At 46.4% G+C, this 27,935-nt stretch overlaps 1 protein-coding gene across 1 annotated transcript in view; it reads left to right on the top strand.

The window, feature by feature from the left end:
- SPOCK1 (SPARC (osteonectin), cwcv and kazal like domains proteoglycan 1) overlaps positions 1-27,935 on the top strand; it is a 540,185-nt gene that overhangs the window by 363,751 nt on the left and 148,499 nt on the right. The window contains exon 5 of the mRNA XM_035014187.1: positions 17,356-17,482. Coding sequence (XP_034870078.1) covers positions 17,356-17,482 — 127 coding nt within the window. The remainder of the gene's footprint in view (positions 1-17,355; positions 17,483-27,935) is intronic.

The following is a 27,935-nucleotide window of genomic DNA, read 5'->3' as shown; positions in this document are numbered from 1 at the left end:
GGAAATAGTTATACTCTGGTATTAGATGCCAAAAATCCCACTGGCAAAAGAACTCATTGGGGGAAGAAGAGTTTTTTAATGCAACAATGTGTTATTCTCCCTGACTTAGATTTTGGAATTACCATCTTACGCTTTCTTAAAGAGAATGCCCTCTCAGGAAACAGGGATGGACAGAAAGTCATACAACCCACAGACAGCTCTGCTCTTAGGGTTTCGCTGCCAGTCAACATGGCTGGTTCTGATTTATTGCTTTGGGTGGGCGGGAGCTGGGGATGGGATTCTCCCTATAGAGCGATGAACATTGATTTTACCTCTCTGTTGCCATTGATTTTCATTTGGAGAATGGAAAATTGAAGCATTTGTTTTAAGCCTTGCAGACAAGCCGCATTCTCGAATTCTGCAAGTGTATTGTGAACGGGAGGAAAAGGGTGTCAGGATGGGACTTAGAATATCTGAGCGTACCCTTGGAAGCCTTCTGAGAGCAGTGGGAACTAATCTGTTTTTAAATAAGGAGCCGACAGCCAGTCTTCCCAGTGGGCTAGGCCTCTCTAATGTAATGGCCCTTTATCTCTGCTTCCTAATTACCTGGAATAACAACGAATTCTCTGCACCGGCGAAGAATTCAGATTGAGTCCAGGCTCATGGTGCTGTAGACCAATCTGAGAGCTTTCTGTCTTTTATGTGAACTTGGAAAAAAAGAATCAAAGTGTTTGAGGTCAGAGAGAAGTACATGACAGAATGTGCCTCAGATACCAAACTCTCAGAGGATATTTGAAAGGATGATGGTTATTTCATCTCAGTTTTGTTTTACAACAAAGCACTGCCTTCTGCTACAGGGGGTTTGAACGGCTTGATTATACATACATATATCTGTCTCGGTTTGGAAGACACACGGCCATGTGGAAAGTGGGTGATTCCTCGGCGTCTGCATGGCATTCTGGTACTTCACAACTCAAGGCCTTGCCAATGACCAAAGTGTGATCATGCTTGTGTTCCTTATTACGTTTTCATCTTTATAGAGCTCACACTTCTTCTCCAAGGGGCCCTTGCATTGCCTTGTGTTCTCTTTTAACCTCAAGGGATCTTCCTTTTCCCTGCTCTGGGCCCAGGCAGAGTGCTGGTGAGGGCTTGGTGCTATTTCTAGGCCATTGATGGAAATTATGGAGCTGAGATTTGGATTTGAGCCCACTTCTAAATCAGCCACCTTATTAAACAGGAAAACCATCACTGTGATCTCTTTACTCATGGTCACTGAGGTGAACAAAGGGAGAGTGGTTGGTTCAGGAGATGCCACTTCTTGACCACCTACCATGTTAGACATACTTGGCCGAACAGATCTTGCTGACTTCTCACGGTATTCGGATAGGTCTGCATTATGATCCCCATTTTACAGATGGGATTATTGAGGTCCTGTCAGTAACTCCTTTCCTGGCAAAGGGCCCATAAGGGGCAGATTTGAACCAGAATGGAGGAATGGCACACGGCCACCTCTGCTGTACAAGTCATGGGTGTGAGCTCTCACTGGCTAGTTTGCCTTTTCCATCCGTGCTGAAGCCCACCAGTCACCCAGTTAATCTGCTGACCGGCTCCTGGCCCTAGAGGTAATAAGCACAAGCTGGTGCCCTTCTGTCCTAACTCCTGCCACTAACAGAGCCATTGGTGAGGGCGTGACTGACACCCATTTCCTCCTTTTCTGTGCGCAAAGCGGTCATTCTGGGTTCATTTTTCCCCTTGGTGGTTTTTCCAGAAGTTGTCATTGAAACCACATGTCACTTAAACATAAGAGATATTTATTTAAACCACAGCCTTTTTTTTTTCTTTTTTTCTTTTTCCAATGGAAGTATTGTATGCCTCTGCCTGGAAGGACCTAGCTGCTCCTGGGGACTTCAGTGAGCAAGATTTTGTAACTCAAGCCAGCCAGTTGCCTTCTCTGTTCCTTTATTTTCCTCTCTGAAATTGAGAATATTGATTACACGAGCTTGACGACAAGAGCAGCAGAGAGTAAAAAGCAATTCGTAATGGAGATGTGAATAATTGTGTAGAATTTTTAGTCCCTTGGAACAAAGGGGACGGAGGGAAAGGCAAATCTTACTTTGTAAGGCAGATTCACTAGGCGAGTTTTATAAACACGTTAAAATCATGACTGTTGGTAAAATTTACCAGACCCAAATTTGGCCTGCCTTGTTTCCCCCTCACCCTTTTTTAAAAACTTTACTGCCAGTGCCCCCATAGGTTATACCCGAAGACGGAGTGCAGATGAGGGCAGTTACTGAGTGAGCTCTCCCAGTGAGTCTGATGGCATCTTGCCTGGCTGGACAGTTTCTGAGTGTGATTCTTAGGGACCAGAGCCTCTGCTCTGCCAGAGCCCCTCTCTGGCCCTCGCCACCCATGACCACATGCTCATCTCTCCCTCCCAGGTTGCACTGCTCGAGATGCCCTTTCCAGAGGGGGCAGTTTGTATTTCCCATTGACCCCAATGCATTGGATTGTTGTCTTTTTCTCTTTTTTCTTTCTTTTTTTTTGAGCCATGTTCTCTCTGTAGGAGATTGGAAAGGTTTTATCGTTGAATTCCCAGAATGTGCATGTGCCCAGATACAAAGTTGCTGGGAAGCCAGAAAGCCAAGAGTGTGTGGAGCTGGGCCAGGCACTGACGTTCGCCCCACCCTCCGGACTCCTCCGCCTGCGTCTGTTGCAAAGCCTGCGTGCGGCTGCTGCGTGGTCCTCCCCGGGATGACGGTGGTGGCTCTGTTGATTGCTGTCCTTGCCCATTAAGAAACAGACAGAGAGGCAGATTTCATGCATCAGATTTAAATGGATTAGAAAGAGGAGGTTGAGGTGGGTGTGCAGGTTTTGAAGAGGCAATCACTAGGTGTGATTTCCGCCAGAGCTCAGGGCGTGCTGGGAAGCACACAGGTGTGAAGCATTACATTAGCACACTCATCCCTAAACACTAGGGAACAGACAACTCCAGCCCCTCTGTGACTCACTGACGATGTTCCTTTGCCCATGCATTCTGGGGGCCCTTTATAGCATCCAGAGAGAGGAGGATCCAGGTATCCTGGGGCGGGGGCAGCGGGGGGGCGGCAAAGCCTATGTGGTCCCCCCTCACAAAACACATCATCTTCTTTTACAAAAGGGATCAGATTGAATTTTCCCACTTAGATTAGCTTCTGCTAAATTTTCTGAAATCTCTTTCCTTTTCCTTTGTTATTAATAAATTTGCTGTGGCCTGCTTGCTTTTCTGCTGAAACGCATCAAGATCCCAACTCGCAGGTTTTCAGTTTAGACATTTTATATCAGATTAATTCAACCCATGAACCATGAAAGACATTCTTTATGGGTATTGGACACCTTAGTAGGGCCCATCTGGGGGCATTGACCATGCAGCTTCTGGGGCCAGAAAATGGACTCAGGATGATTTAGATGGGCATCCAGGGCTATCTTTGGAAGTACTTTTGTTTTAAATAGAATGTTCTCAGGCTAATGTCCTGTCTTTAATGTTCCTCATGGAGATGGTGGGCAGAGGGTGAGGCCCTCCATGCACAGAGGGACAGGAGAGGTGAAAGTTAATTAGTTTGGGGACTTTGGTACCTTTCCAAGGCACTCTCTTAAATGATGTTTTTAATGGGCACGCTGAAACGGATGCGGCTCTATTACTGGGTTGGGAAGGCCCTCCTTCCAGCCTGCCTGGCTGTCCGTGATCTTGCCCAGCTGGACATGCTAGTGTGCTGCCTTTCCACTAAACTTGGGGCAGCGCTTTTCATTACCTGGTGGGAGAGAGGAAGCCCCGGCTCCAACATCCCGTGGCGATGAGTAATTCCCAAGTGCAGGGCAAGATGGCAGGGCTCTGGCCCAGCCTGGAATTCGAGTCTTCCTCTTGGGAGATGCTAGGGGAGGCCGTCCGTGAATACAGCAAGACTGATAAAGGGCTTTAGGACTCGAGTCTCTCCTGTTACAGTTTTGGCAGGACTAGCCCTCAGAAAACAGCTCACATACACCAGGGATGCTGGGTTAAAGGTCCTTAATTCAGAATCCACTAAGTTGGAGTCTGTGATAATTTCTCGATTTAACAAATATTTATGGAGCCTTCCATTTGCCAGACCCTGCTGCGTGTTTGGAATGTGATGAAGGGGCATGATCTCGCCTTGCGAAGAGTGAAGTCTACAGGAAAAAAGAGATAAAAAAGAAATTAAGTATCTAATAAACTGTCATAAGCACTAGGCAGGATAAGAGCAGGGTGTCCTAACAGAATCCTTTAGTTGGTTGAACGGGGGTGCGGGGGGGAGGGCACGTTGGGCAGGTGAAAGGTGAGAGGTGCCAGCTGGGCCAGGAGCAGGGAGAAGTGTTCTCAGAGGAGGGAACAGCCTTTGCAAAGGTCCTGAGTCAGGGAAGGGGACGGGATTTGGGGTCTAAAGGAAAGAAGAGGAGGGAGGCCTGTGCCGCAGGAAGGTGGTGATGGAGGGGTTCGTGGCTGCCTGTGAATGGAAGGGGCGGCCGGGCCAGAGCCTTCAGAGCCTTGAAGGCCATGGGACACGTTTGGCTCTCAGGCCACTTGAGAAGGGACATCTTGTGTGGCTTTACATAGGAGAATGACAGAATTCTGTGCCTTAGGATGGCCTGGGTTTTCTTGCATTATTTTTTTTTAAGATTTTATTTATTTATTTGACAGAGAGAGGCACAGCAAGGGAGGGAACCCAAGCAGGGGGTGTGGGAGAGGGAGAAGCAGGCTTCCCGCTGAGTAGGGAGCCCGATGCGGGGCTCGATCCCAGGACCCTGGGTTCATGACCCAAGCCGAAGGCAGACGCTTAACCGACTGAGCCACCCAGGTGCCCCTGCATTCTTATTTTTTTTTTTTTAAGCCACACCGTGTGCTTTGTGAAAGGAGCCAGAGGCCCTGGGTGTCTGTGTGCATTCACCTGAAGATCCTGCAGATCTCATTGAAGCTTGTGGCCTGGGAGGAGATTAGAGACAAAGATTGTATATAATCAAAGCCAGAAAATTTTAAAAAATGCAATGGAATAAAGTTAAGGTTCCAAGAAGCAGGCAACCATTTCCAGCTGCAGTGGGGTTGGGACAAGGGTGGAAGGCAGAGAAGGGGCAGCATTCACTAGTGGTATTTACTAGCATTGCTAGTGGTGTAAGAGCATGTGAGCACAGTGTGGCCCACACGCATTGGGACTTGCTCAGTGCCGCACAGCTGGTGCACAGCAGAGCGGGGAGGGGGGGGGCAGGGCAAGGCTGCCCCGAAGCCCATCTGTTCTGTAAGGGCCACTCTGCCCTCGAGACACTTTCCTACACTAAATCTCCATTTCCTTTCTAAATAACGACTTTCACACTAGCCCATGGCCTTGTGGTAAAGAAGCAGTAGACATAGTGCTGGCACATAGTAGGTGCTCAATTAAAGTCAGTCTTCTGTCTGAGTCTCCAGTTCCTCGGTGAACATCTAGTTGGAGGAATAATCCTTGCAGACCTTGCAGAGTTGCTCAGGCCTACCTACACGAGATCACACATGCAAGGGCCCTGCTCTTGTTAACGTTCTGGATGGTATCAGTTGTCATGATTGGTAAGTTCCCTCCTGGCAGAGCACGCCCTTGCTCCTTGTTAGGTTAGTCCCCCTTACTTGCACGGCCCACACTCCCTCTGGGGCATAAGCTCAGGTCTTGGCACATGTTCAGGACATATTGAAGGGATGAATGAGTCACTTAATTCTAGAAAGAAGCTGGAGATTCAGGGCCAGGCTAGTGTCTTTAATTAGGAGCTCTGGGAGGTCAGCGAGTCACAGAGCAATGCTCCAAGTCACGTCAGGGCTGTTCATATGAGGGCGGGGTATATCCCATTTCCCTTTGTAGGAACTACCATACTCTTGACCATCCAGGAAAATGCTCAGATGGTTCCTGTGAAACCCCACAGGGAAGCCGGAAGCAGTGTGTCAGTCTGGTGTGAAAGTGGTCTTGTTATTATTGGGAAGGGGCAATGGACTCCAGACTCCGCACTCTGTCCTCACCTGGTGGCCTGTTCCTGGGGCACCCTGCCTCTTTGCTTGCCTTCACTCTCTGCTCAGTGGCTGGACACAGCTAAAGGTCCGCTGCCCTCTGGAGGTACAGGCTTGGTCTTGGAGGGGATAAGGTGTCATCTGTCTCATTGACCCCTCGAATCTCTCAGAGCTGGAGGTCTGTTCTTCAGAGTGCTGCAGGAGGGCCTTTGAATCTGCCTGCAGGAAGGAAGGGACATGTGCTGGGCATCTACTCTGGCAGCCTCCATGAGCAGGGCCCCTGAGATTGGCACGTCTCCCCCGCAGCTCCCCTGAGACCAGCCTCAATTCGTCCTCTTCATCCAGGAGTCTTGCAGGCTCCAGAATCTCTTCTCTGTGAAGTCTGACTCCTCTCTCTCTTGATCTATGGGACTGGCCCTTCCTGCCTTCCAGAACAAGAAGGACTGCTTGCAGCCCATGTTACCTGCTCAGCCAGGAGATAGCCCAGTGAGGCAGCAGGCACTGTTTCTCTTGGGTCCTTCTCTGAGCTGGGGAGAGGCCTGATGCACAGGGGCTGGGTGATGAGCTCCCTACCACTGGGAGGCCCTTGGGCCTCCAATGTGAGCCCACAGTGCACCTGCCAACCGATTGGAACACAATGGGGTGACATTTGATTTCCTGCTAATCTACCCACTCTCCAACTTTACCAGTTCTCCCTGTGCTATTATTTCATCTGGTGTTATGGGGCAAAGTTGGATTGTTGCTCTTAATGACTCTGTTGATTACTTGTGGACCTTTGGTGGCATGTACAAACAACTTGGCATCAGAGTGATACTTGGTAGATAAGGGCAGAGTGGAGGGTTGGGGTAATGGTCCTGGCAGGGTGCTGTTGATGGGAGTGTAAATTGGTTTACCATTTCTGGTGGGCATTTTGGCCTCATTTACCCCATGATTCCACTTTGGAAAATCTATCTCATGGATATAGAGATGCACATTAAGATTTGTATACAAGAGTGTTCAGTGCACTTGACTACAGAATCATAGAAATGGAAACAACCTCCTCACTGTCCAGTCATAGAAGAATGCTTATGGGCCAATCATGGTGTGCCTTCTGGAGAATCCCTTTCCTCTAGGTGACCCCTGCCTGAACTCTTATGGTATTGGGAGCCTCCTTCCCCAGCCTTCTCTAGACAGACACTCTGTCTCTGTACAGCTCTCACTCACGGTGTGAGGTGTCTTCCTTACAGTGACTTGAATGGATTTTCTGTTGGTAGCTTCTGTACATTGGTCCAGGTTCTGCTGTTGAATACATTGGGACCTGTGGATTTATCATTCCCTGTGCCAGCACATTCTGGAGCATCGCGTCTGTACGTGGGATCGGCTGGGAACCTGACTGAGTATAGCTAGAGTGACTGGTGATGAAGAGCTGCAGGGCACATCCAGGGGACTCAGAACACAGGGGGTGGGACGTCAGAGATAGCCTCAGGGTGAGGTGGTGTGTGAGTGGATGCTTGCAGAAGGGTGGGAGGATCTGGCAGCGGAAGATAAGAGTTCGAGAAGACCCAGGACCGTGGAGTTAGCCTTAGTTCCTGGCCACATTTCCAGAAAATTCCCCACCAGTGAAGGCCACAGAGCCTTGTCAAGGCTCCAGCTTCTTTACTGTGACAAGGTGAAGAAAGCTTCCAGATCAGGGGCAAAGTTACAGTGCTGATGGGGCTCTTTCTGCCTCCCGCAGTGCTTTGGGGGCATGGCCGGCTGTGGACGGTGTGTGCATGATGGTGTTCAGCTCCTCCAATACCACGTGCCCGTCAGCTTCCTGTCTCTGGCCTGTCCTGCAAACCGCAGCGTCCCTGATGTCATACTGTCTTCCCCACTTCTGCTTCATTTCACTAGCTTGTTCTTCACAAGGTAGATCATACATGGCCATCTCAGGACAGGGTGCTTTGTTGCTGGTGACTAGAAAACAAATACGAGAATCCTTTCTCTCAGACACATGCCCACAGTCATGAACTGTCCCCCCAGGAATGCCAGCCCATGTTTTCTAAGATGATAGCAGCAGAGCTGATGGTGGAATTGTCTTGTCTGCACCTTGTCTGGAATTGCACCCTTGTCTGCCCACCTGAGCTTACAAACAGCACCCTCAATTCTTCCTGCAAAGGGTCAAGATTATGAATGCTCAAGGAGGGAAGCCAGATGAAATTCTCAGCCTTGGGCTTGCTTGCTTATCATTTGATTTTTCCCAATTAGCGTGTCCATTGCTAACAATTTCCACTAAGATCTCAGGGCTGGAAGGGGACCTCTCTTTTTTGGGCCAGTGCACAAAGAAGAGCGGTAAAATGAGACATCAAACAGGGATGCCGAAGGTCAGTGGGTAATAGTCACAATTTCTTTGCTGCCCCCTTTTAGGAAGAAATAGATTTTTTAAGACTGAGTACTTCACTATCCACTATCCTACGGGAATAAAGAAAGCTCAACCGTTCACTTATATTTCCCTAATAGCTTGCCATTACACTGCAGGCTTGGCGTTTTCCTTCACAAAGCAAAATCTTAGTTGGGTTGTGTGTGTGTGTGTGTGTGTGTGTATGTGTGTCCGTCCATGCATGTGGACTGTTGATGCTTATAGGTCTCCACGGCCACATTCGTGTACCAAGCTGAACTCTGATTTCAAACCCCACTGTCTCTGCCTTCCAGAGCCCCTTGCTGCCCCTGGCTGAGCTCTGTCACTCTCTTAATAGGAGGTGACTGCAGACCAGAGTCTCCAACCCGCAGTTAGTGGAATTTACATATCAGCCTGCTAATCTTCCTGATCTGGTCAGGAAACACCGAGAGCATGTTCTTGGCTAAAAGTAGGTTTGACAAGGATCCCTGGACATAGATACTCGGTTTCAAGTATAAGGGAACGTTGATTGCAAGTAAGGTCTAGAAATGTCTGTGTCATCTGGCAAGTTCCTTTTCTTCCTGCCCTCTGTGCACTTTTGACCACACACATGGCTTCTGACACTCGTAAATGGAGAATGGCTGGGGGGGGGGGGCGGTGTTTCCGAAATGGACGGCACATTGCTTGCTCCGTAGAGATGTTCTTGGACAAGGTAGCAGTCTGTGAGAATCTTCAGCGTCTCAAGATGTAAGAATAAAGGAGTTAAGGCAACACCTACCTCACATCAATGCAGATGTTCAGAGTAATTAAATATGATCATTACCCTTTAGTAATAGTGGTGACACGTGATGTGTGTTAGAGCAGTCTGTCAGTTACAGGGCTAGCATCGGCTTTGGATTCTTTGCCCAATTTCTGGCACATAGCAAGTATTTACTAAGTGTTTAGTGAAAAAGTAAAGATTGTGTTTAGAATCCTAGCTGCGTTTAGGATGTTTATACCTTCAGTTTTGATAGCTTTCCTTGAACAAACGCTCAACATAATTTGGAAATTTAGTTCAGATACAGTGATCTGACCCCTTAGTCTCCCCTGAAACCTTTGAGGCTCGGTCACCTTTATTTAGGTGAACTAAGTCCCCTTTTTCCCAGCAGAGAGAGAGACAGACAGAGCAGAAGCAGGGGGAGTGGGAGAGGGAGAAGCAGACTCCCTGCTGAGCAGAGAGCCCGATGCGGAGCTTGAACCCAGGACCCCGGGAACATGACCTAAGCTGAAGGCAGATGCTTAACCGACTGAGCCACTCAGGCCCCCCTAAACTACCCTAGCTTCTTTAAACACAACTGGAGACATGGGAGACACAGTCAGGTGTGGATTTGGCAACCTGCATTCTTTAAAAATTCTGAAAATGCATTTTTTTTTAGATTTGGAACAACTTAGATGAGCAGCACATGATTGTCAGTCAGGCAATAGCCGTGTCGAGTCACCAAACAGAGGTTCCCTTTCTCAGACCCTCAGGCCTTCCTCATCTTCTTCCCCACCTTGAGTTCATTTACACAGTTGCATACAGTATTTTTGGAAACTGTCATCTGGCTCTTGACTCTTCTCATCTATGAAGAGTAGATGCATCCCCAGCTGCCTCGGCCATGACACAGCTCAGGTGACAGGAAGGTCATGGAGACTCAGGTTGACCTTGACCTATACCTGGAAGATGATCCTGCTTTTGGAATTGCTGACATACCAGGCACATAATTTTTTGGTGGCCCTGATTCTGCTCTAAAACTGTAAAAACACATAGTTTTTCTATGGATTTGAAGGTACTTTAGAAACCTTGTTGATGATGGTTTGGAAGCATGCCTGTGAACCGATGGCTCTCTCCGTATTCCGGGGCTTGAGGTGTTTGAGCCGTGACATGGAGTATATCATGAGCTTCACCGACCTTACCTGGGTCAACTCCAGTGGGGAGAAGCCTTGGGAGGAGTAAATGAGACACATCACTGAGTAAAGGGCTTAAGACAATGCCTGGAACTTGAGAGCTTAAAACATGTTAATTACTGTTGGTAGTAATAATAATAGTATCAGGAGAATAGTAAGTCCTCACTAAATATATAGCTGCTATTATTATGTATTTGCCCTTTTAAATTTCAAGCATTTGTAAGCAGCATGTCTTTATACCACGTGGGTGCCCAGTAGCACTTAGGGTACCCCTAGGCACACCCTAGTGACTGCATGCACACTGAGAGCTCTTCCTCTGTTCTCTAATGGACATCTGTTCATTAGGAAAACTGGACTCTCTTGGGACAGGATCTTGCATCTGTCATCATCTTCCTTTGGAAGAGGATGGAGACTTATGAGTCCATGGATACCAGGATGGAGAGTGTCTGACGTGAGAGCCTGTCTCTGTCATCAAAGCAGCTTTTGCAAATGACACAGGCCATTATGCTCTTCCTGTGTAATTTTATGACTTCGTGTAATGACTTGAATAACCCTAACAACGGAGGAATTATAGCATCATTTTACATGACAGATTATTCTAGTGGTTAACATGTTTTTTATTTCAATTAACATTCATTATTTTGTCTCTGTTTCAGAATAGCCAGCACTGTTAGCTCTCTGAGTATCTTCCATCCTTGTTTTAGAAGCAATTAGTTCAGATTTTGCAAACAAATTCAGTGTTGTTTTTGAATGGGCAGTTTGGTATTAACAAGAGAATACAATGCTTGTGATGCTGGCTACCAGCCGACAAACACTGGGATCGCTGGAAACGGGCCCTTCTTGGGTGGGTTCTCCATGGCTCTGAGCTGACAGGTCTGCTTTAGAGAGCTGATGGGAGAACAGACACAGGACAGAAGAGAAGGTCCTGGGACTGTGACTGGCTGTTCCATAAGCCTCAGTTTCTCCCTTCTGTATAATGGGTTAATGACAGTATCCACTGTCAGAGGGTCATGGGGTAGGAGGAGTCAGGGAGATGTGTTCAGGGCCCTTAGACTGGCAGGTGGTTGTCCCACAAAACTACTCAAGTCCTGCTAGCTACTGTCACTTACTATCTGGACTTGCTTTACTCTTTGACCAGCTGTTCACACAGAGTAAAGCAATTTTATCTAAAGTTATGCGCCTGTTAGAATACCAGGGTGCTATACAATGAAGGGCCTTTTTTCAATAACCAAAAGAAAATTTAAGTCAACAATGCTGCATAGGCTCTTAGCAGCCCCCGCCCCCAGTATACCCTTAAATTTTTTTTGGACCCAGATTGTTGAATTTCATCATGCAGGATCGATGTCAAGAAACGTATACCTGCCCATCTGTCACTGAGAAAATTATTCCGAAAGTGTCTGTCCTGCCACTGTTTTGCCTTAGGTCTTGGCTATGGTCCTCCTCTGGTCATGGCCAAGTGAACTGATGTCATCAAAGACCTCGTTGAGTCAACTGTGGGGAATTGGCAGGAGAGGGACCTTGCCTTGATTGGTGAGGGTGGGGACATCTGAGTGAGGAGTGGCAGGGTCCAGTGGGAAACAAGAGCAAGACATTCCTGGTGTGTGGACTTGAAGGTTAAGGTTGGCATTTCCAGGAACTTAGGACGGGAACGTGTTGGAAAGAGTGGTCACAGTCTGGTCGGTCTCGCTTGTAGCTGCTGCCCTCTTGTAAGAGTGTGAGTTGCTCTTGTATATAATATGAATGCTAATACATTTATTTACATACTATACTGAAGAGAAATCCTCGGAGTGGTGTTCCAAAGAATCATTTTGGAACAGTGTAAGTCTTGAAATTGAGACTATCGACATGAGATTCTGTGCTGTGCTGTTCCCTTGCTGGAAGGGTCCCATCATTTGAGTACTACCCAATAATGAGTGCTGATAATTTCCATTGTTTGAATTTTCACTTCAGGCTATTATTTCTTTATAATTAATACTAAACTTAATATTTCCTGTTGGTTTAAAAAACATGTAAATATTGTGAAGAATGTAGAAAAACTTACTCTTTTAGCAATTCTTGAGGATTCTTGAGAATTCTGATTTCTCGTTCCTAAATCCTCAAAGTTGGTATCTGCTGGGAATTTGGCGCCATTGCGTCAGAGGTCCTTACCCAGCTTGGGAAGCAGTCTGACCTCTGGAACAGGAGGAGCCTTCAGCCCTGACGTGCAGAGCAGAGTTCCCTCCACCCACTTCTCAGTTGGCTGTAGAAAATTTTTGCTAATCGTTGTTTTTTCAAGTTTGAATTCTTGTTGCTTAAAGCCACACACTAGGTCTGTCTTCTAGTTAGTGCTGGTAATTTCCAGAAATAAAAGGAGGAAGTTCTAAAGGTCCAGATTAATAAATTCACCTTTTTCACTGAACAAACTCATGTGTTGAGGATTGACTGTGTTTCCAAGCCCCGGGAGCACAAAAATGGTGACAGCCAGTCTACCCTTGAGGAAGATAGACTCAAAAAGAACTGCTTTATGCTGCAGTGGATGTCACAGCTGAGTCTGAACCAGATGTAATGTTGGCACAAATAATATCATGATTAGTCTCCTTGAGGTCGGGCTCACAGGTTCAGGAGCGACGTCTTGAAAGGCAGTTGACTGAAGCTGGAACGAGGGACACCCATTTACCATGAAGGCAGAAAGTCTTTGTGCAGTCATGTAGACTTGCATTTGCATGGCTCATACAAGGAACATGGAGGAGGCTCATAGGGCTGGCGGAGGAGCAGGAGGACTGAGTGATGTGGAAAAGTGGTGAGGGCACGAAGGGGAGGTGTCCAGGATGGGCTCCAAGGCTTTTAGCCTGAGTCTACCCCACGTCCTATACCCTATTGGAATAATCGTAGCCACTTGCATTTGGTCAAGTCAAAGCAAGGTTCTCACTGGGAGACTAGGCGGGAGCCTGACCGGAAGTGATCCCAGGACCACGGCGGCATGGGCATGTGGCCGGACTGCCTGTGAAGGGGCCCCAGGAGACTTACTGCGGGAGGCGGGTATTGAACCGGGGCTTGTAGAATTTCGCCTTAGGAGGCAGAGCAGATGGAGGGGAGCAATGTGGATGGGAATGAAGATGCATCAGATGGAGGAAAAAATCCACATGGTGGTAGAGGTGCACAGAGATTGTTGTTGGGCTCTGGGAAGCAGCAGAGGGTGGCTGGAGTAAAAACACTTGGTGGTGGTGGTGATGGTGGTGGTGGTGGGTGTGTGTCTGTGTGTCTGTGTGTCTGTGTGTGTCAGGGGGTGGGAAGCAGGCACTGACCCTGCAAAGGTAGGGCTCAGTCATTGTAATACCAAAACTAGGAGTTCAGCCTGTGCCCCGGGAGGGGGGTGGGAAGAGGGAGGTTTTAAGTATGGGAGTCATGTCATCAGATTTGTACTTAAGAATCATCTTTCTGCTTCAGAAACATAAATGCTGGGAATTTTGGTAAACTTAAAAAAAAAAAAAAAAAAGATTGAGAATAAGCAGTTAAGCACAAGAGAAAAAGAAGTGCCCATGACCTGCCAGGTATCTGTGTGCTGTCCTTTCTGGGCTGCTTGTGGGTTGGGATTTTCTTTATGGTGTTGTCAGTAGGGTAGGAGGTGTGGCTGCCCCTAGCACCAGCCAGCTCAGGGTGGAATTAGGGCTTCATGGCCAATTGAAAGGCTGGCAGGACCTGCTTCCCAGATTAAATTGCTTGTGTCACGCCAGGTGATGAATGTCTGTGGCATTGGGTATAGCATTTCCATCAAGACTCCTTCATAGGATTTCATTCTTGGACTTAAGAAGTGACATACCTTATAGTCCGAGCACTTAGTCCCTTGCCTTGACTGGATGGGTTAAGTTTTAGGGTTTGGGTGAATTGTGGGGATTGAAATACACACAGTAGCCAGGGAAGTTCTGCCTCCATGGGATCACATAAACTTGCAACATAACTTTATATAATTTGTCCCCGGACGGAGACCATAGGTTTGGGTGCCATGTCCACCAGAGTCCTAGTGAGGTAAGGAACATCTGAGTTTGCTCCAATGTGACAGGTAGGCCTGTGAACATTGAGATTGGGTTGGCCTTTTTACCTCTAGTCCCCAAGGCATCCTACGAGAGAGAGGTCAGACATGGTGCCTCCATGACCGCCCGACGCTGGGTATGCTCAGCTTGCTCCTTTGCAGGTGCAGAGCCAGGGACAATGTTTCAGAGGAGTCTTATTTATAAAATTGCCCCCTGATGATGAAAATACAGATGCCAAAATAGGAATTAAAATGGTCCCAGAGCAGTGTCGCCGTTTCCAGAATAACTTCATTTTGACAAATGCATGTGAGGTAGCTTTGCTGTATTTCTGTGTGACACTGGCCAAGTCACATCCCATCTGTGTCTCCTTCCTCATTTATTATAAAGTAGAATTGTTGGACTAAATTCATTTTAAGGTATTTTCTTGTTCTGACAGTCTGTGATTTTGTGATGAACTTCTGAGTGAGTGCTGCAGTGGTCAGCACATAGAGACCCACCCACTCACCCCCCCCGGAGATCGAGGGAGCCTCCATGATGCCCCCGGCCTGCTAGCAAGCATCAGCCAGCCTCATCTCTTTGTGTCCTCATGATGAACTTAATTTAATAGTGAAGTTCAATGTCCAGGGGTAGGGATGGCCTGTCATTAACTGGTTTTTGATAGGTGATTCCATTTCTTCCTCAAAGCCATTGGCTCGGTGTTCACTTCTCCCTACTCTCCCTTTGGTTCAGCCCCTTCTTTCCTCTGGGGCGTCATTGTACGTGGTTATATCTGCTGTAGCAAAGCTGCCCACTCTTTGGGCTTTATAGCCTCTTTCTGGGAACTCATAACAAGAATTGCTTCAGCATTGGCCATGAACCCTGGGGACTGACCCAGGAGAGGGGTTGCCAGATGCCAGAACTGCTCCCTGTATTTGTGGATTCATTATCAATGTCAGACAGTCTGCCGCATGAATGATGATAAATGTGCGGCATTCTGCCGAAGGGATCGTGGACTCTCAGATTCACCCCATGCTGACAGCCCGCTTGGCTGCTGCATGGAGTCCCATCACCCATCCTCCCTTCTTCTCTAGTCTGGAGCAGACCTTGAAGGAGTCAGGTATGCTTGGCAGAGGATCCTAGGAGACCTCATGTCCATGTGATTTAGGAATGGAGATGTTTTTATTTCAGACAGAGAGGCCAGGACAAGGTGGGCAGCTGTTACGGAAGCAGGGAGGCATTAGAGAGAGGACCACCCCTGACAAACACGTAGGTGCCCCCAAAGAAGTTTTAAGTTAGTAATCTAGGTGGGGCTGACAGGGGCTGAAGAAGAGAGACTCATCCTTGGTCACTGTGCAGCTGCGTCAGTGTCATCGTAATCCTAGTCCTAGCCACTGATTGTCTTCCTGACTGTGGGAAAGGCTCTTACCCGACTTGGGGTTCACTTCTCACCATTCGTAAGATGAGCAAGCTGGACTAGGTGATCTCATGGTGTCCTTGTGGGACCTTCTTTTTCACTTCATTGGTCAGACAGGCCCAGCCCTCTGGCCCTGCCAGCCTGGCATCCCCTCATGGCCCTAAAGGTTGTGCTGTGGGTACATGGTCAATCTGAAAGGTAGTTTCCCAAACAGACCTTCCTCCTTGGACTGCCTCCCCTATATGGCTAGGGAAGGTTGAAGGTAGGATAAAAACCAGGTTGGGGGGTACTCTTCCTAGATCATTTTCCTGGAAGAGTGTGGGTCGCCTCAGACTCCAAATCCAAATTCATATGGAGCTGGAGATTTATTCCATAACTAGTAGAAAAGCTTTCCTTCTGTGGCCCCATGAGTTCTTCCGGAGAGTTAAATGCCATTCCAAGTCTTGGGCCTTGGAATGAAGTCACATTTCTCTGGCAGTGGTAATTTCATCCTCTATACCCCATTATATTATTGGGGCAAATAAGAATTATAGCGACAGCTGACATTTTTATGGCTTTCTGGTGTCTAGGCATTAGACCGAATACATGCATCAGCTCATTTAATCCTCATGCCACTGGCTTGAAGTAGATTCTGCTTCCCGCCCATTTTACAGATGAGGAAACTGAGGCTTACTTACAGTTCCAGGGTTACATATCCTGCCAAGATCACGTAGTGAGTAAGTGGCGGAGCTGAGATTTGTACTTGATGTCTTCTGACTCCAGAGCCCAGAGGTTAACCACCAGGCAGCACTGCAAGGGAAAAACGCTGGCAGGGCCCCATGATCACCTGGTGGATCCAGACGGCCCATCCTCCTGCTGGAGCTCGCCCCATGGCCGTGAGAGTCCCTCCCCCTGCTTTGTGGGGGGAGCAGCTGGGCGACGAGAGGAAGGGCGCAGTCACTGCAGGCCTTTATTTCAGTGGCTTCTGATTCAGGGGTGGGGTGCCTTCCGTGGACATAGGCCATCCTAATAGCATCATTTGTCATTATGACACAGGTTGGGATGGGGGAAACTGGAGCCGGAATGGGAGAGTAGAATTCTGATTATTTTAGCAGTTTAAAGTGACATCCCATCAGAGCCTCTATAGAATGGCAAATTGGAAGCTGGACTGAAATTGCTTCAAAATGTATCCAGAGATCGTTTTCCACAGCTGTGATAAAGTCATTTGGTTGTGTTGGGAGATGCGTTTCTGTCTCAACTGCTATCTGAGTTGTGTGTGTGTCAGCCCGGTGGGAAGGCTGCCCATCAACCCCGGAGGAGTGCAAACTCCGGGGTGCTGTGCCCGGGTGCCCCGGACATGCCGCACCCTGGACTGGGGGCTCGGGGAGCTGGTGCGGCCGCTCCCTCATTGTTTCTTTTAATGTGCTGTGAATGTCTTTCCATGTCACCAAGTCATGTTTTCTGTTATTTCTCCTGGTCGCATCTGGTGGGTGGAAGAACCGGGGCTTTTGTAGCAGACTCTCTTGTCCCGGTTAGCATTGGAACAAACGGGAACAAACTCGCAAAGGCCTCCAGGATGAGCCTGGCTGTGTGACCAGCCCTGTTGTTGATTGATTGGGCTTTCGTCCAGGCAGCTTGCAGGTGAGACCCGTGGGGACCGGAGCTTCAGTGACCTTATCCCCTCTCTTTCCATCCTTAGGCAAAAGAAGGGGAGCGTGGCCCACAAACACTGGGTCGGACCCTCGAATCTGGTGAAGTGCAAGCCCTGCCCTGCGGCCCAGTCAGCCATGGTCTGCGGCTCCGATGGCCACACCTATACTTCCAAGGTCAGTCATCTCCGTTTTTTGTTTTTTTTTTTTTTGTCATCGAGAATATCCCATGTCTGCGTGTTCTCATGAGTCTCTGTGCTAGCACGAGGGCCCGTGACTCTCGATGGGCTCTGGGCCTCACCCTCAAGAGGCTGCCGCATGAAGAGACTCTCTAGCCGAAGAGACAGGATACAAATGTTACCTCCCATGGAACTGGAGTGATCAAGGACTATGGGGAAAGGATGGTTTCTGAGGGTGGCGTGTGATCCTAAAGTCAGTCCAGGCAGGCTTCCTGGAGAAGGTGAGGTAGCAAGCCGTTCCGCAGATGTGAGTCCTATAGCTGAGCCTGTGGGTGTCTCTGGAGTTTGCTGTAGGACATGGCCTTGCATCTCTCACAGCTCGAGCTGCAGTGCTTTTTTTCTCTCCTCCTGTTGTCTCTGTGAGGCTCCCTTGCACTTAGATTCTGGGGCTGAAGAGGGTTGCTTTCAGCAGCACTGCTACCAGGTGGTTCTTGGGCTGGGTCCCGTCTTGGTCCTCCCTGCTCTGCACACACAGGTGACAGTGTCTCTTCCTGTGAGCCCCTCACCATCCTAACCTTTACACCATGGGGCTCCCACAGGGCTAGTGGGGGGCCCTCCCTGCCTGCTGTGCCCTGAGGCTTTTTTGGGTTATTTTGAGGCTGTGCCATGCTTTCCTGCTGATTCTCTGTTGCGCAGATGATATATTTTTGTTCACTGAAAGCAGAGTTGTATCCTCTCAGATTTTCACATTTTTCTAACTAAAGGGGATATGTTTAACAAAACAGGAAGCCAGAAGGTATGTCTAGCTTGTACTCAGGCCCGTGTAATCTGCTTTTTGGACCTCAACATCATAATCACTCTTTGGCTGTTTGTTTATTCTTTCAACACATATCATCTGAGCCCTTCTTATGTGCCAAACTCTGTGCCAGGTGCTGGGGAAACTTAGAGTGGAAATAAAAAAAAGTTCACACATCTTCATAGCCAGAGTCAGGAATCCTTATGTCCCCAGCCTCAGACCTGCCCTGGGAATTAGAGCTTCTCTGCCCAGGGTCACAGTCAGTAAATCCTGATTAAATAGTCCAGCTCAGCTTAGCGTACCCACCCTTGCCCCTTCCCCTCCTGTCCCTGGCCCCTGATGGAATCCGTTTGAGATGGTTTGTAGTAGGAGGGCTTACTGCTGGCACCCTGAATACGTCTGGAACTGTGGATTTGGGGGGGCACTCATGAATTTGTTCTAGCCCCCATTCCACAAAGGCAGATGAGGCCACCTAAAGCCCACCTAAAGCCCAGCTTCTAGGGATGTGAACAGTTACCTGGAGATTCTGCTAAAATGCCCATTGCAACATAGCAGGTCTTGCGTGGGGCCTGAGTTTCTGCATTTCTAACAAGTTCTCAGGTGGTGTCCATGCTGCTGGTCACTGGACCACACTAAGTAGTGAGGACTTTGGTTTTTATAGACCTCTCCTAATAGATCTCCTTACCTCCCATCTGCCCTTCCCCTGCCCCCAAAGGTCGTTTCTGCATGACGGAAGAGGTGGGGAGGATTCTGTAATAAAGGTCTGTTTGTGTGTCTCCCCCTCTTAAAATGCTTGGCTATCTTTCTTCTTCCTGCTAAAACTAAACCCCAGACCCTTTCTCCTTACTAATGGAGCCTTCCAGAGTCAGCTGCCTTCCTACTCCATCATCACTCCTTATAGAAAAACTCCTTCCTTCACTGGTTCAGCATGCAGTTTGTGAACATTTCTAGTTGTTCTAGGCTCTGTGCAGAACATGACAGTGGGAACTGGGACAGACACCATTCCAGCTCACTGGTGGTTGCAATCTGGTAGGGTAGACAGAAATAAATAAGTAACCAAACAGATAAATACGCAATTTCAAATTTTGGCAAGTGTTATAGTGGGGCTGAGAAAGAGAGAGAGAGAGAGAGAGAGAGAGAGAGAGAGAGAGACAGCAGGTGGGGGGAGGGGAGAGGATGCTTTATAGGGGATGGTGAGGGAAGTCCTTTCTCAGGAGGTGTCCTTTAATAAAAGTGGAGGGTAGAATGTTCTACACAGAGAAAATAGCCTGGGCCAAGGCTCTAAGGCAAGATGCTGTGTGTGAAGAAGGAAGAGGATGCCTGTGTGGCTGTCACATTGGGGGCTGGGGGGAGAGGGAAGGTGAGAGAACAGTCTAAGAAGAGACCTGTAGCCAAAGCTGGAAGGCGAGCGCATCATCCAGCAGTGCCTGGCTTGGGGGACACTTGTTACTGTAACTGCCACCTTCTCTGTGTCTGCCTTAAGAATGTGAGGCCCCAGAGACAGAAACAGTGCCTGTCCCCACCTTCACCAGGCACGGGATGCAGTGCGTAGTGGGTGCTCAGTGAGTATCATGGACGAGAGGGGAGCCCCCAAGGACTCTGGCTGAGACAGAATGGCGAGAAGCTGGTCTGTGTAACCATCTGCGATTGGGAGTGAATGGGTTGCAGAGAGCTTAGTAATTGAGAAAAATAAGCTGTCCCCACCCCTGGCCAAGTTGCTTAGCTAAACACCCAGCCCGGGGCTCTGGCAGAGAGTCAGAGTTCTCCTTGCAATGCTTCTGTCTTTGTGAAGATCCAGCTTGTGCTGTTCAAATTATTTCGTCCGGCTCTGGAGTAAACTGTCTGATCCTCAAGCCTGAGACTGGAGACAGGCCATGAAATGTCAGTGGGTGATCAGGGCTGTTGGGGCAAGTGGCATGTTGCACATCAAAACCAGCAAAAACCTGCCCGCTCACGTCTGTCTCTCGTTCGCTAAAGGAGTTTCAAATGCCAGCTCCCTGTGACTCCCGAGCTACAAGGAGCAGTAGTAACCTGTCAGCCGTGGCATGAAGTGCTGTCAGTTGTCCAGGGAATGTCTCTGGAAATGCTTGCTGGTCATGGCCCCCTGCAGTCTGTGCAGGAAAGTTGGCTTTTTGTTAGAGAACGTTGCCTGCTCACTGGTACTGATAAATAGCTTGTAGGAGAGGCAGGATCAGGATTAGGAAGAGTCTTGCAATGACTCCTGATTCTTCAAAAGAAGTGTGACTTCCAGATACTGCTGTGCCCTCAAAGCCTTTATTGGCCTCCGCCCGCCTGTTGTGCTAGTGTCCTTGAATTCCAGCACCAGCTGAAGCAGAGTCCTCAGTTTCCCAAACCTACTCAGCTGTCTTTTCTAGAAGCAAAGGAAGAGATCTAAAGCATTCTTATTAGGAGCTGTACTATCCTTCTCCCCGTTCTCCATATTGGGTATACTGAGGCCCACAGAGCCATGAGCAGCAGCGGAGTTTGAAACCCAAAGTTTCCTGCCTCCGTGTCTGTAACCAGCTGCTGCTTTTTTTTTTTATTATGTTATGTTAATCACCATACATTACATCGTTAGTTTTTGATGTAGTGTTCCATGATTCATTGTTTGCGTATAACACCCAGTGCTCCATGCAGAACGTGCCCTCTTTAATACACATCACTAGGCTAACCCACCCCCCCACCCTCCTCCCCCTATAGAACCCTCAGTTTGTCAGAGTCCATAGTCTCTCATGGTTGTCTCCCCCTCTGATTTCCCCCTTCATTTTTCCCTTCCTACTATCTTCTTTTTTTTTTTTTTTTTTTTTTTTAACATGTAATGTATTATTTGTTTCAGAGGTACAGGTCTGTGATTCAACAGTCTTACACAATTCACAGTGCTCACCATAGCACATACCCTCCCCAGTGTCTATCACCCAGCCACCCCATCCCTCCCACCCCCCACCACTCCAGCAACCCTCAGTTTGTTTCCTGAGATTAAGAATTCCTCATATCATTGAGGTCATATGATACATGTCTTTCTCTGATTGACTTACTTCGCTCAGCATAATACCCTCCAGTTCCATCCACATTGTTGCAAATGGCAAGATTTCATTCCTTTTGATGGCTGCATAATATTCCAGGGTATATATATTACCACATCTTCTTTATCCATTCATCTGTCGACGGACATCTTGCCTGTTTCCACAGTTTGGCTATTGTGGACATTGCTGCTATAAACATCAGGTTGCACGTACCTTCGGATCCCTACATTTGTATCTTTGGGGTAAATACCCAGTACTGCAATTGCTGCATCATATGATAGCTCTATTTTCAACTTTTTGAGGAACCTCCATACTGTTTTCCAGAGTGGCTGCACTAGCTTGCATTCCCACCACCAGTGTAGGAGGGTTCCCCTTTCTTCACATCCCCACCAACATCTGTCGTTTCCTGACTTGTTAATTTTAGCCTTTCTGACTGGTGTGAGGTGGTATCTCATTGAGATTTTCATCTGGATTTCCCTGATGCTGAGTGATGTTGAGCACTTTTTCATGTGTCTGTTGGCCATTTGGATGTCTTCTTTGGAGAAATGTCTGTTCATGTCTTCTGCCCATTTCTTGATTGGATCATTTGTTCTTTGGGTGTTGAGTTTGATAAGTTCTTTATAGATTTTGGATACTAGCCCTTTATCTGATATGTCATTTGCAAATATCTTTGCCTATTCTGTCGGTTGTCTTTTGGTTTTGTTGACTGTTTCTTTTGCTGTGCAAAAGGTTTTTATCTTGATGAAGTCCCAATAGTTCATTTTTGCCCTTGCTTCCCTTGCCTTTGGCGATGTTTCTAGGAAGAAGTTGCTGTGGCTGAGGTCGAAGAGGTTGCGGCCTGTGTTCTCCTTTAGGATTTTGATGGACTCCTGTCTCACATTGAGGTCTTTCAACCATTTGGAGTCTATTTTTGTGTGTGGTGTAAGGAAATGGTCCAGTTTCATTCTTCTGCACGTGGCTATCCAATTTTCCCAACACCATGTGTTGAAGAGACTTTTTTCCAATGGACATGATTTCCTGCTCTGTCAAAGATTAGTTGACCATAGAGTTGAGGGTCCATTTCTGGGCCCTCTATTCTGTTCCACTGATCTATGTGTCTGTTTTTGTGCCAGTACTATACTGTCTTGATGATTACAGCTTTGTAATAGAACTTGAAGTCCAGGATTGTGATGCCACCAGCTTTGCTTTTCTTTTTCAACATTCCTCTGGCTATGCGGGGTCTTTTCTGGTTCCATACAAATTTTAGGATTATTTGTTCCATTTCTTTGAAAAAAGTTAATGGCATTTTGATAGGGATCGCATTGAATGTGTAGACATCTTCACAATATTTGTTCTTCCAATCCATGAGTATGGAACATTTTTCCATTTCTTTGTGTCTTCCACAATTCCTTTCATGAGTATTTTATAGTTTTCTGAGTACAGATCCTTTGCCTCTTTGGTTAGACTTATTCCTAGGTATCTTATGGTTTCAGATGCAATTGTAAATGGGATCGACTCCTTAATTTCTCTTTCTTCTGTCTTGTTGTTGGTGTATAGGAATGCCATTGATTTCTGTGCACTGATTTTATATCCTGCCACTTTGCTGAATTCCTGTATGAGTTCTAGCAGTTTTGGAGTGGAGTCTTTTGGGTTTTCCACATAAAGTATCATATCATCTGCAAAGAGTGAGAGTTTGACTTCTTCTTTGCCGATTAGGATGCCTTTGATTTCTTTTTGTTGTCTGATTGCTGTGGCTAGGACTTCTAATACTATGTGGAATAGCAGTGGTGATAGCGGACATCCCTAACGTAAGTGTTCTTGACCTTAGGGGGAAAGCTCACAGTTTTTCCCCATTGAGAATGATATTCACTGTGGGTTTTTCATAGATGGCTTTTATGATATTGAGGTATATACCCTCTATCCCTATACTCTGAAGAGTTTTGATCAAGAAAGGATGCTGTACTTTGTCAAATGCTTTTTCTGCATCTATTGAGAGGATCATATAGTTCTTGTTCTTTCTTTTATTAATGTATCACATAGATTGATTTATGGATGTTGAACCAACCTTGTAGCCCAGGGATAAATCCCACTTGGTCATGGTGAATAATCCTTTTAATGTACTGTTGGATCCTATTGGCTAGTATTTTGGTGAGAATTTTTGCATCCATGTTCATCAAGGATATTGGTCTGTAATTCTCCTTTTTGATGGGGTCTTTCTCTGTTTTGGGGTCAAGGTAATGGTGGCCTCATAAAACGAGTTTGGAAGTTTTCCTTCCATTTCTATTTTTTGGAACAGTTTCAGAAGAATAGGTATTAATTCTTCTTTAAATGGTTGGTAGAATTCCCCTGGGAAGCCATCTGGCCCTGGGCTTTTGTTTGTTTGGAGATTTTTGATGACTGCTTCAATTTCCTTAATGGTTATAGGTCTGTTCAGGTTTTCTATTTCTTCCTGGTTCAGTTTTGGTAGTTGATACATCTCTAGGAATGCATTCATTTCTTCCAGATTATCTAATTTGCTGGCATATAGTTGCTCATAATATGTTCTTATAATTGTTTGTATTTCTTTGGTGTTGGTTGTGATCTCTCCTCTTTCATTCGTGATTTTATTTATTTGGGTCCTTTCTCTTTTCCTTTTGATAAGTCTGGCCAGGGGTTTATCAATCTTGTTAATTCTTTCAAAGAACCAGCTCCCAGTTTCGTTGATCTGTTCTACTGTTCTTTTGGTTTCTGTTTCATTGATTTCTGCTCTGATCTTTATTATTTCTCTTCTCCTGCTGGGTTTAGGCTTTATTTGCTGTTCTTTCTCCAGCTCCTTTAGGTGTAGGGTTAGGTTGTGTATTTGAGACCTTTCTTGTTTCTTGAGAAAGGCTTATATTGCTATATGCTTTCCTCTTAGGACTGCCTTTGCTGCATCCCAAAGATTTTGAACAGTTGTGTTTTCATTTTCATTGGTTTCCATGAATTTTTTGAATTCTTCTTTAATTTCCTGGTTGACCCATTTGTTCTTTAATAGGATGCTCTTTAGCCTCCATGTATTTGAGTTCTTTCTGAGTTTCCTCTTGTGATTGAGTTCTAGTTTGAAAGCATTGTGGTCCGAAAATATGCAGGGAATGATCCCAGTCTTTTGGTACCGGTTGAGACCTGATCTGTGACCTAGGATGTGATCGATTCTGGAGAATGTTCCATGGGCACTAGAGAAGAATGTGTAGTCTGTTGCTGTGGGATGGGATGTTCTGAATATATCTGTGAAGTCCATTTGGTCCAGTGTGTCATTTAAAGCCTTTATTTCCTTGTTGATCTTTTACTTAGATGATCTGTCCATTTCAGTGAGGGGGGTGTTAAAGTCCCCTACTGTTATTGTACTGTTGTCAATGTCTTTCTTTGCTTTTGTCATTAACTGGCTTATATAATTGGCTGCTCCCATGTTAGGGGCATAGATATTTACAATTGTTAGATCTTCTTGTTGGATACACCCTTTAAGTGTGATACAGTGTCCTTTCTCATCTCCTATTATAATCTTTGGTTTAAAATCTAATTTGTCTGATATAAGGATTGCCACCCCAGCTTTCTTTTGGTGTCCATTAGCATGGTAAATGGTTTTCCACCCCCTCATTTTCAATCTGGGGGTGTCTTTGGGTCTAAAATGAGTCTCTTGCAGACAGTATATCAGTGGGTCTTGTTTTTTTTTATCCAATCTGATAGCTTGTGTCTTTTGATTGGGGCATTTAGCCCATTTACATTCAGGGTAACTATTGAAAGATAGGAATTTAGTGCCATTGTATTAGCTGTAAGACGACCATTCCTGTATATTGTCTGTGTTCCTTTCTGTTCTATGTTACATTTAGGCTCTCTCTTTGCTTAGAGGACCCCTTTCAATATTTCTTGTAGGTCTGGTTTCATGTTTGCAAATTCCTTTAGTTTTTGTTTGTCCTGGAAGCTTTTTATCTCTCCTTCTATTTTCAATGACAGCCTAGCTGGATATAGTATTCCTAGCCGCATATTTTTCTCATTTAGTGCTCTGAATATATCATGCTAGTTCTTTCTGGCCTGCCAGGTCTCTGTGGATAGGTCTGTTGCCAATCTAATGTTTCTACCATTGTAGGTTACATATCTCTTCTCCCGAGCTGCTTTCAGGATTTTCTCATTGTCTCTGAGACTTGTAAGTTTTACTATTAGATGTCGGGGTCTTGATCTGTTTTTATTGATTTTGAGGGGCATTCTGTGTGCCTCCTGATTTTTGATGCCTGTTTCCTTCCCCAAATTAGGGAAGTTCTCTGCTATAATTTGTTCCAATATACCTTCTGTCCCCCTCTCTTTCTTCTTCTATGATCCCAATTATTCTAGTATTGTTTTGTCTTATGGTATCGCTTATCTCTCGAATTCTGCCCTCATGATCCAGTAGTTGTTTATCTCTTTTTCTCAGCTTCTTTATTTTCCATGATTTGGTCTTCTATATCACTAATTCTCTCTTCTGCTTCATTTATCCTAGCGGTTAGAGCCTCCATTTTTGATTGCACCTCATTAATAACCTTTTTGATATCAACTTGGTTAGATTTTAGTTCTTTTATTTCTCCAAAAAGGGTTTCTCTAATATCTTCCATGCTTTTTTCAAGCCCAGCTAGTATCTTTAAAATCGTCATTCTGAACTCTAGTTCTGACATCTTACTAATGTCTGTATTGATTAGGTCCCTGGCAGTCGGTATTGCCTCTTGTTCTTTGTTTTGAGGTCATTTTTTCCATCTTGTCATTTTGTCCAGAGGAGAATAGATTAATGAGAGAACAAATGCTAACAGGCTAACAACGACCCCAGAAAAATATACACTAAACAAATCAGAAGAGACCTGAAACCAGGGGAAAAGAAAGGGAAAGAAAGAAAAAAAGAAAAAAAAAAGAATATGATCAGGCTGGTGCATAGATCAGTGCCACACACTAGATTTTGGGTGTATTTTGGTCTGTTAGAAGAAAGTGCCTCCCAAAATTTTAAAGAATGAAAAATTTATATACGTACAAAAATAAGGGTAAATACGATGAAGGGATGGAACATGACTGTAAAGATGAAAATTATAAAATATTTTATAAAAGGAATTGATAAGAATTTGGTTGAAAAAAGAAAGAGGAATTTAAAAAAAAAGGGAGAGAATGTGATCAGGCAGGAGACTAGAACAAAGCCATACACTAGAGATTTAGGGTATATTTTGGTCTGTTAGAAGAAACTGTATCTCAAAATTTTAAAGAGAGAACAACATATATGTACCAAAAATAAGGTTAACTACTATGAAGGGATAGAATATGACTCTAAAAATGAAAAATAAAAAAGATTTTTAAAAAAGGGATTGATAAGATGTTGGTTGAAAAAGGGAAAAAGGGAAATTAAAAAAAAAATTAAAAAAATTAACTTTGAAAGACTAAAGAATCATGGTAAAAAAGCCAAGGATTCTATGTGCAGTACTCCCCTAGTGCTAGAGTTCTGCCATTCTCATTGATTGGTAAACTTGGTCTTGGCTGGCTGTTCTCGCTGATCTTCTGGGGGAGGGGCCTGTTGCCGTGGTTCCCAAATGTCTTTGCCGGAGGCGGAATTGCCCCGCCCTTGCCCGGTCCGGGCTAAGTAATTTGCTCGGGTTTGCTCTCCAGAGCTTTTGTTCCCTGCAAGCTTTCCCTACAGCTTCGGAGGCCGAGAGTGAAAATGGTGGCCTCCCAATCTCCCCCCCAGAGGAGCCGAGAACTCAGGACCCTGCTCCTCAGTGCACCCCCAGAGAAAAGCAGTCAGTCACTCCTGTCTCCCTGGTCTCCGGCCGCACTCCGTGTTCACCCGGCCTGTGACCGAGCGTTTCTATCTCTGGCACCCGACCCTGTGTGGAGTCTCCAAACCCAGCAGATCCCTGTGGTGTGCTCCTGTGCCGCTCCTCCCGGGGGAGGAAGGGGAGTCTCACCAGATCTGCCACTTGTTGGGTCCCTGCTGGAGGAGCAGTGGCCCGACTGTGCCGCGGGTCACGGTTTATGGCCACCCCAAGCTGAGAGCCTGCTCCTCGGCTCCGTCTCTGCAGCCGGCTTCCCCGCTCCGATCCCTGGGAGCTCTGCCATAGTCAGGCACCCCCGGTCTTTCTGTGACCCCGAGGGTCCTGAGACCACACTGTCCCATGAGGGTTCCACCCCCGCTTAGCCACCGGAGTGACATCCCTCAGCGGAGCCGACTTCTACAAGTTCCGATTTTGTGCTCCGCTGCTCTATCACTTGTCAGAAGCGGCCGATGGAGGCCCCCTCCCCTGCCATCTATCCTCCCGAATATTGCCTCGGGTTCACTTCTCCGCACGTCCTACCTTCCAGAAAGTGGTTGCTTTTCTGTTCGGAGAGTTGTTGCTATTCTTTTCTTCGATCTCCTGTTGAGTTTGTATGTGTTCAGAATGGTTTGATCCCTATCCAGCTGAATTCCTGAGACCAGATGAAATTTAGGTCTCCTACTCCTCTGCCATCCTGCTCCTCCCTTCTGTAATCAGCTGCTTCTATTTGAAGTTAAAACAAAGGGAAGGAGTCAGGGAGGGATAGCATTGCAGTAGAAAATGGTGTGGGTAAGTCTTTAGCATTAGACCAATAGTTTTCTTTCTTTTTTTTTTTTTTAAGATTTTATTTATTTATTTGAGAGAGAGAGAATGAGA

Source organism: Mirounga leonina, unplaced genomic scaffold (assembly GCF_011800145.1).
Source record: "Mirounga leonina isolate KUSES-001 unplaced genomic scaffold, KU_Mleo_1.0 Mir_168, whole genome shotgun sequence".
In the NCBI taxonomy this organism is placed as follows: domain Eukaryota; kingdom Metazoa; phylum Chordata; class Mammalia; order Carnivora; family Phocidae; genus Mirounga; species Mirounga leonina.
This window is presented reverse-complemented; position numbering and strand designations above follow the sequence as displayed.